The sequence below is a fragment of the Acanthochromis polyacanthus genome, chromosome 3 (genome assembly GCF_021347895.1).
Source record: "Acanthochromis polyacanthus isolate Apoly-LR-REF ecotype Palm Island chromosome 3, KAUST_Apoly_ChrSc, whole genome shotgun sequence".
Classification (NCBI taxonomy): domain Eukaryota; kingdom Metazoa; phylum Chordata; class Actinopteri; family Pomacentridae; genus Acanthochromis; species Acanthochromis polyacanthus.
The window spans coordinates 28600433-28610129 of record NC_067115.1 but is presented as its reverse complement, the minus strand read 5'-3'; the positions used below and the strand labels follow the sequence as shown (position 1 = coordinate 28610129).

At 40.7% G+C, this 9697-nt stretch overlaps 2 protein-coding genes across 2 annotated transcripts in view; both read right to left on the bottom strand.

Annotated features, from left to right (window-relative positions):
* Positions 1-366: 366 nt before the first annotated feature.
* LOC110971340 (cytochrome P450 2U1) lies at positions 367-8915 on the bottom strand. The gene is made up of 5 exons (XM_022221686.2): positions 8366-8915; positions 4868-5518; positions 3347-3508; positions 3006-3173; positions 367-2421 (listed from the first exon to the last, which is right to left on the bottom strand). The coding sequence occupies exons 1-5, from the start codon at positions 8781-8783 to the stop codon at positions 2222-2224; spliced, it is 1599 nt and encodes a 532-aa protein (XP_022077378.2). The 5' UTR covers positions 8784-8915; the 3' UTR covers positions 367-2221.
* The window catches only part of gstcd (glutathione S-transferase, C-terminal domain containing), a 457968-nt gene continuing 448637 nt past the window's right edge, over positions 367-9697 (bottom strand). Inside the window, exon 13 of the transcript XR_007940647.1 lies at positions 367-986. The gene's annotated coding sequence lies outside the window, so the exon portion shown is untranslated. The remainder of the gene's footprint in view (positions 987-9697) is intronic.

The following is a 9697-nucleotide window of genomic DNA, read 5'->3' as shown; positions in this document are numbered from 1 at the left end:
TCCTCACTAGGGTCATGGGGGGTGCTGGAGTCTTTCCCAGCTGACTCAGGCGAAGACAGGGGACACCCTGGACAGGTCACCAGTCTGTCACAGGGCTACATATACAGACAAACAATCACACTCACATTCACACCTACGGGCAATTTAGAGTAATCAATGAACCTCAGCATATTTTTGGATTGTGGGAGGAAGCCGGAGTACCTGGAGAAAACCCACGCATGCACATGGAGAACATGCAAACTCCATGCAGAAAGATCCCAGGCCCGCCCCTGAAAGTCAATAATATTAAAAAACTAAAAAGAATAAAATAAAAAACACAGCAAAAAAACAATGAACCAACTAATGAACCGAGATATATTAAGGCCATTATTATTACAATATTATATTTTATTATTTAAGTTTTAAAAACTCGTACATGAAGTCTGTAAGCAAATATGTTGTGAAATGCCCAAGCAGAAAAATAAACTCTTTTATATATTATTTGGAAAGTTATGTGTTAATCTCGACACAGCAGTTAAAATTTCATTGTATACCTGTTATACAGTGACAATAAAGGCTTTCTATTCTATTCTATTCTATTCTATTCTAAGATAATAAAACAATAACTGACAAAAAATATCAATAAAGAAAATCACTTGGTGTCTTTCAAAATCAAAGGCCTCTGCCATAATACTGACTTCATGATATAATTAACCCATTAAAAATATTGTAAAGAATGTTAAATTGGACAGTTCTGAGACTTCATTGAATATTAGGGTGATGTCTGTATTTCATCAGCATTCATAATTACTTTTGAAATTTTAGGACACAATTGCTTGAATAATTAGAGAAATAATTTGCAACTTAAGATAAAAATATATAAACTACCGTTCAAAAGTTTATGGTCACCCATACAATTTCATGTTTTCCATGAAAACTCACACTTTTATTCATGTGCTAACATAATTGCATAAAGGTTTTCTAATCATCAGATAGCCTTTCAACACCTTTAGCTAACACAATGTAGCATTAGAACACAGGAGTGATGGTTGCTGGAAATGTTCCTCTGTACCCCTATGGAGATATTCCATTAAAAATCCAGGAAGAACAATCATTTACCACATTAACAATGTCTAGACTGTATTTCTCAATCATTTTATGTTATCTTCACTGAAAAAAAATGCTTTTCTTTCAACAATAAGGGCAGTGGCGGCTGGTGGTGAAATTTGTTGGGTGGGCTAACAAATGCATAATACTGATTAAATGGTTAACACAGCTGCAAAAGTGACCTATGATACACACAGTTACATCAATTACAGGTACACTATACTTTTTTAGTGCTCTACATCAACACTCTCTCTCACTCACTCACTCTCTCACACACATACACACACCACTACAAAACGTGTTCCAACTGCAACGACTGCCCACAGATAGCCTGCTGCAACTGTCTTATTACAACTGTTTGGCGACATGTAGTGCAAAACACGCCTTCAGTACAACAGATGACCTCAGCAAAAACAAGGTGTCACAGTCCTTTAACAGGTCAACATGGGCCTACGTTATTTGAAAAGAAGCTCACATCGACGGCCGATGTGATCCCAGTCTCTTAACTTCCAGCTTTTCCTCCAAAGACATTGAGGAAAATGGACATGAAAGCAAATAATCCACCTCGTTCATGCTAACGCCCGCCATAGCTTAACCTTTTCTCCCTCCTTCCCAACTCTGGCACAAATAGCAGCCCCACTGCGTCAACTCGCTGTTACTGGTCAAAGTCAAGGCCTGTGGGCTGCCTGAAGTTAGCCCAAATGATCAGTAAATCACGGGGGCGGGACATGACACCTGTCAATCACTTACAAGAACGAAATGAATGAAAGCGGACTGTATCTGCTGGGGCTGTAAAAAAATAAGCCCATTTAGAGATATTCAGTGTTTTTCTTTTGACTGATTGGTGCTGTTGCTACCTTTGTTTTCACCTAAACTTAAAACAATCTGTTGTAAGTTATTTAAAAAATAATTTTCTCATCTTTTTTGTGTTGGCCTGGGAGGGCTTAGCCCTGTTAGCCCATTTATACCAGCCGTCCCTGAATAAGGGTATTTCTAAGAGACCCCAAACTTCTGAACGGTAGTGTCTATTCTGTGACTTCTTCTGTATAGGAGTCATAAAGTGTATCTAAATGCTGTCTAAATGTTACAGTGTCTCTCCAGGAGACCTTGGTCAACATTTTTTGGATTTGTCAGTTTACATAGAGTCTGTTCCACTGTTACGTGCGCTCACACACACAGTGAATGGATAAGGTGCTAGCGTCAGGCCGAAGCGTCCGTGCAGCGGAGGAGGAGGCGTTCCCTCCTGCAGTCTGAATTTAAAGGCCTGCAGTAAGCTGGTGACTGTCAGGAAAAGCTCCATCTTTGCCAGCTGTTCTCCCATGCACACCCTGCGACCTGAGAGCAGAAAGGGAGGAATGGTTAGAACTTCCATCCATCCATCTATACACCGCTAAAGCCTCATTAGGGTCGCAGGGGGGCTGGAGTCAGCTGGTTTAGGGTGAAAGCAGGGGACACATACTGTGGAATATTTTTTTTTCAATTCTTTCAAAACTGTAAAAACAAAAAAGCTTCTCTTTCATGTCAGGCTTGGAAAACAAATAGCAAAACTCTGCAGCTTTTCACACCGCTAACCATATGTGAAGATGCCATTAGAAGTGGATTAAAGTGTCTTGGACTAACAGAGTGTGCTTTAGTATGATGATACACTGAACACAGAAATTAGGCCCTCAGTGCAGGAAGGTGTGTGCTTTACATCAGTAGTGAGTTACGTTTGCTAATATGTTGACTGTTTAGACTTTATAAAGAATTTCTAACAGAGTGAGAGTTGATGTCGGTGATATGGAGTGACGGTTAAGCTTGGGGTAATATAAGTATTGCTTAAAGGCCGACTCACTGGATAGAACTTGGCATACACAATTAAATGAGTGTATAAATCCATGTATTAATCATATGGCTCATATGAGGAAGGAATGACTTACCGATCCCAAATGGTATGAAACACTCTTTCCTGAGCAACTTCCCCTCATCGTCCAGGAAGCGTGCAGGTTTGAAAGTGTCTGCGTCGTTCCACACAGTGGGATCTCTATGCACAGACCACAGGTTGGGCATAATAACTGTTCCTTTAGGAATAGTGTAGCCTCTGAACACTGAAAAGAGAAGAAGAATACCATCACCTCACTGAAACACATTCTCAGTGAAGGATAAGAAACGTACATTTTCACTGAATTATAACTACAGTCTCAGGATTCTGACTGGTTGAGCATTAACTGACAAAGGTGGTAAACTGTCTGTTAAGTTAAAGGTTGCAGGTGTTGTTTACCTGTTGTCTCTGAGGTCATGTGAGGAATAGCCAGTGGAACCACCACAGTCAGTCTCTGCACCTCCATGATGGTGGCTTCAGTAAAAGGCAAACTTCCTCTGTCAGTAAAAGACGGGACCCGATGTTTGCCCACCACTTCATCAATCTCTGCCTGGACCTTGTCTGAAATCAGAACAGCAGGAGAAAAGCAACATTCAGGACAGAATCCTTAAATGATGAATAAAGTCCTGGTCTCATCAAATCAGTAAAAAATGAAGAGTGATTGCAGAACACTTTTGACCAAGCAGAAACATTTCCAAGTATTAAAGTGCAGTAAAAAAAAAAGCATATTTAATGAGCCATGCAATGCAATTAAGAAGTGTTGGACTAGTATAAAAGTTAATAATAGAGCCAGACTTGTTGACTTCCTAAAACCAGGAAGCATTTGATTTGCAGGTGCCCACAGCAAATTCCATCCATCGCTTAATCCTCATTAGGGTTGCGGAGGCCTGGAGTCTATCCCGGCTGACTTAGGGTGAAGGCAGCAGACACCTGAACAGGTCACCAGTTTATCACAGGGCTACACGCAGAGACAAACAATCACACTCACATTCACACCTACGGACAATTTAGAATTATCAATTAACCTCAGCATGTTTTTGGACTGTGGGAGGAAGCTGGAGTACCTGGAGAAAACCCACACATGCACAGGGAGAACATGCAAACTCCATGCAGAAAGATCCCAGGAAGGCTGGGACGTGAACCAGGGATCTTCTAGCTGTAAGGCGAAAGTGCTAACCACCAAACCACTGTGAAAAATTGCATTAAAATGGAAAACAAGGTCTGTATGCCTAAAAAAAAAAATCACAATTTCTTCTACATATATTCATTTCATGCATAACTGCAAGTATTTGATTAATATAAATATACTGTTGCAAAAATATTCAATCATTTGTTGGCTTCTTGCAAAATTCTATTGGAACTCTGAGCAGAGATCATTTTTATGGTCGATCAATAAGACTGGCATCATTATCAACAAAAGACAAGATCTGATTGGAGATACACTACTGTTCAAAGGTTTGGGGTCACTCAGACAATTTCATGTTTTTCATGAAAAGTCACACTTTTAACATAATTGCACGAGGATTTTCTAATCATCAGTTAGCCTTTCAACACCATTAACTAACACGATGTAGCATTAGAACACAGGAGTGATGGTTGCTGGAAATGTTCCTCTGTACCCCTATGTAGATATTCCATTAAAAATCATCTAAAAATAGTCATTTACCACATTAAAAATGTCTGGACTGGATTTCTGATTAATTTAATGTTGTCTTCATTGAAAAAAAATGCTTTTCTTTCAAAAATAAGGACATTTCTAAGTGACCCCAAACTGTTAAACGATAGCGCAGATTCCATTACTTCAATCCAATCCACTGGAGATCAATTTTGCATCAGTAAACAATCACAGGTTATTAGATTTAACAATGACATATAAGAAGTCTTCAAAGGATGCACTTAATGGACTGCTGATACATTTACCTTGGACATCAGGGTGTAAGACCATGTACAGCAGAATCCACAAAACTGAATTAGTGGTTGTATCAGTGCCAGCAATGAAGAGATCTCCTATGATGTAAAAGAGATAGTCCTCATTGAAGCTGCTGTCCTTCTCTCCGGCAGCTTGCTGGGCCAACATCTCCATTAAATACATGTCTACCAAATCCCGTGGATTGTCAGGATCTAGTGTTTCGTGGTGCTTTGCAATATTCCTCTTTAGAAACACGGTGATGTCTTTTTCCACCTGCCGTAGCTGCTTGAAGGCCCCAAAAGGCAGATAGTAGAGCAGCGGAAAGACGTTGATGAGGACTGCGGGGCTGTTCACGCAGATCTCCAGCCCGTGAACCATCAGGTCCAGCATGCTGCGGAACTCGCGATCGTCGTGACGGAAGCGCTGACCCAGGATCAGTGAGCAGATGACGTTTGACACGGCGTTGCTGATCAGAGGAGCCAGGTCCACACCGGCGCCACCGCTCTCCTCGTTCAGCCGCAGTAGTTCTGTTTTGATGGTGGCGAGGCCTTCCTGGATGCAAGGCTCCAGACTCAGCTTCCCCAGGCCAAAGCTTCGCAGTGTGGCGTGGCAGAACTTGCGCTGCTTTCTCCATACTGGCCCATAAGGTGCAAAGACAATCCCTAAAGTAAAAAAAAAGAAAAAGGAAAAGAACGAAAGCAGAAAAATGAAATGCCCTTATTTTTGAAAGAAATTACGTTTTTTCAATGAAGATAACATTAAATGAATCAGAAATCCAGTCTAGACATTGTTAATGTGGTAAATGACTATTCTAGCTGGAAACAGCTGATTTTTAATGGAATATCTCCATAGGGGTACAGAGGAACATTTCCAGCAACCATCACTCCTGTGTTCTAATGCTACATTGTGTTAGCTAATGGTGTTGAAAGGCTAACTGATGATTAGAAAACCCTTGTGCAATTATGTTAGCACATGAATAAAAGTGTGAGTTTTCCTGGAAAACATGAAATTGTCTGGGTGACCCTAAACTTTTGAATGGTAGTGCACATCAGTGTAAGTTTTCAACCTTATCTCTACTGGACTTGTCATGACATGCTCACAGATCCAGTTTACGCCTCTAATCCTACACGGCATCATTCTGGCCCATTCCTGAGTTATTTTGTCTCTGAGCCCACACAGTATGATCTTTGACAGATAAAACAAGGACATTTTGAAATCTGTACTGCAAAATGTATTTACTGCTGAGCTTGGAATGTTCCCTTATTAACAGGTACATTTTAAAGGTTTCATGTCCATCAGGAAGCGCTCTAGGAATGTTGTTTGATCTAAAAAATTCTGAATCTAAGGAATACTTTCTTTGTAACCTTCAGGAAAGGTTCCCTGGAGGTTATCTTGTGAAACCTTCAGAAGACCTTCAGGGAACATCATTTTGTAAAACCTTTGTGAAATCTTTTTTGTAATGTCTCCAGAATGTTTCCTTAAGGTTGCAGTTGAGGCGATGTTCCCTCAAGGTTATTTTCGTAGAACTTTTAGAGAACATTCTGGGGACTTCCTTAAAGGTTATTTTGTGAGACCTTCAGAGGACCTTCAGGGAACCTTTGTCTTCGGAGGCCCTTCAGGAGACTTACACTTAATATTCCCTGAAGGTTTCGTGTTCATCAGGGAATGTTTGTGAATTTTTTGGGGGGTGAATAATTGGACTGTTTACTGAAGGTTATATTTTTCAGGGAATATCTCCTCACAGGAATATTTCTGAAGGTCTCGTGTCTATCAGGGAGCAATCTGGGAATGCTGCTTTGGCAAAAAAAAAAAAAAGAAAGACTCAGGAACACTTTTTGTAACCTACAGGGAACTTTTCCTGAAGATGAAGCCGTCAGAAGTCCTCCAGTAAAACTTCAGGGAACGTCATTTTGTTGTGGTTGTGTATTCTGTTAAAACTGTTCAAGAGGGATGTTAGTACATCAGTTTGGAGGGTAATTTGTGGTGCTGTTTAGCAGCATTGAGCTATACAGACAAAAACAGAACTTTAAGAGCTCTTAATGCTGCAGGTTCATCATGTGGTGATTAGTTTTGTGATCATTTGTTTTAGGAAAATATCTGCAAAGCACAACAGAAATTAGAGCGACCTTAGGTGACATTACATGCCACTCAATCCTGTAAACAATATAAATATAAAAATTGATTCAGTTTATGTTGTGCAGCTTACATTGTTTGACTGATTGATTTGTTTTATAAGTGCTCTGCATTAAACGGCGGCCACTTGATATGGGCTTATAAGAAGCCAGACGGCAGCATGTGAAAAGGGTCACATGCCAAACCACAAAGTGCAGATTGACAAATTTCACTTCAATTTTCTGTCTTAGCTGGCATGCATTCACGATAAATCGCACCATAACGAAACTCTCCTCATTACAGAACCAACACGGCATGTTACCCTCAGACAAATCACAACACTTATATTTTATTAATCAGATTACAAGAAACTAGCTGAGAAAAAAAGCAAACCTTGGCTTGGTAGCAGCAAAACAAGTGTTGAGTTTATGGGTGCCAGCGGAAAATATAATGTAGCTGTGCACTGTATTTTATGGTACTTGAACGAAACAGGATGTATACCTCATATTAAGATCCAGCTTAACTGTACATGAAATAAAGTGAGTTTTTATAGAAAACATGAAATTGTCTGGGTGACCCTAAACTTTTGAATGGTAGTGCACATCAGTGTAAGTTTTCAACCTTATTTCTATTGGACTTGTCATGGCATGCTCACAGATCCAGTTTACTCCTCTAATCCTACACGCCATCATTCTGGCCCATTCCTGAGTTATTTTGTCCCTGAGCCCACACAGTATGATCTTTGACAGATATAACAAGGACATTTTGAAATCTGTACTGCAAAATGTATTTACTGCTGAGCTTGGAATGTCTCCTCCCTGACAGGTGTTTTGTATTTTTTTGTCTCACTCCGTTTGTCCTTTTTTTGACACTTTGAAACTTTTTTGTCTTTTTTTCTCTTTTTGTTTTGTGTTGTGTCGTTTATCTCATTTTCGCTCATTTTGTTTCTCGCTTTTGTCATTTTGTGTCTCATTTTTGTAATATTTTGACTTGTTTTTTGTCATTTTTTTGTCCGACTGTGGTTTTGATCATGATACAACACTATATCATTCAGTTCCAGATATCTGTGAATAAATGTTTTGTGCTTTTTAGACACACTGTGATCAAGAAGTTGTAATATGTGAATGATAAACTGATGCATAACACTGTTAAAATTTCAGTTATTTTTCTTAAGAAATTTCAGGTTGTTCTTAATGTTTTCTAAAAAGTATAGTTTATTAAATGTGAACATTTTCAGAATGCCCATTTTTACACTAAAACAAAGGGGGAAATATGGAGTTATGATTATTTATCAGGTATGTTATGACTTTATTGGTCACTTACAAAAGCAAATCTGCATGAGCACATTACTGCAACTTTTTTTTTATACGGTGGGAAATAAGGTACAAAATTCTCACCTTTGCGTTTGGTCATGATGGTGATAGCGGGGATGTCAGGTCTGTCTGAGAACACCTCTGGGTGGTTTGACAGAGCATCCTTCACCGCTTCATATCCATTTAAAACAACCATCAGCTGAGTCCCCACGAACAGGCTGAACACGTTCCCATAAGTTCTGCTCAGTCCCGCTAAAGCCTCCATGGGGCTGGTGGGGCCGCTGCTCGCCCGCTGCCCGGCTCTCCTCTGGATGAAGGACGGAACCAGGAACCCGCCGAAGTTTCCGACCACCGGCCATGGCTTTGGTCCTGGAGGAATGTTTCTATACACCGAGTCCCGCTTCTTCTGATACAGCAGCAAAAACACCAGCAGGAAGAGCAGTAAAGCTGCGACGTTTGCGTTTGACAGAACAGAGCTGCTCAGCCACGACAGCGATTCCATGGCTTTGAGTTAACACGGTACAAACACAGCGAGTTGGAGGCACATTTCTGACTTCTAGCCCGCTAACGCAGGTGTTTATGGATGTTTATCGGGCAGTTCAAGCACTTCCTGTGTTGTGGTTTCGACACTGTGATCCTATTGGCTGATTGAGCTGAGAGCTGCTGCTATTGGTTGGCAAACTGACAGCCTAACGGTCTGCCCTCAGAAGGGGCGTTGATATGTGCAAAGGCTGGGGATATGTGCAAAATATTGGTATTTATAGATATTTCAAGTGAGTCTGTGATTTAGTAGCCGGATGGCCTGTGGATAGAAACAGTTTTTAAGTCTGTTGGTCCTTGCTTTCATTCTCATGTAGTGTCTGCCAGACTGCAGAAGTGTGAACAGTGTGTGCTGTGGGTAAGTGTGGTATTTGATGATGCTGTGCGCTCTCTTTGTGACCTGGGTGATATAAATGTTGTGTAATGGGGAGAAGGCTACTCCAAAGATGAATTGTGCTGTCTTAATGACACTCTGGAGAGCCTTCCTGTCCTTACTGCTGCAGTTCCCATACCATACTGTGATGGAAGTGGTCTGGACACTCTCCACTGTGCATCTGTAGAAGCTGCTGAGGAGTTTGTCGGATAATCCAAATTTCCTCAGAACAGAATAGAAGATGCTTTATTGTCATTATACAGTGCATAACGAGATTGGAGAGCTTCTTCTTTAGGAAGAACGGTTTCTGTTTAAACTTCTTGACAGTCCGCTGCATGTTGTGAGTCCAGGAGAGGTCCTCGCTGATGTGAGTTCCGAGGAGTTTGAAGGTCTTCACCCTCTCCACCTGAGTCTCATTAATGTGTAATGGGGTGCGTTGGTCTGTCTTCTTCCTTGGGTCGATAATCATCTCCTTCGTCTTCTCAGAGTTTAGGAAGAGATTA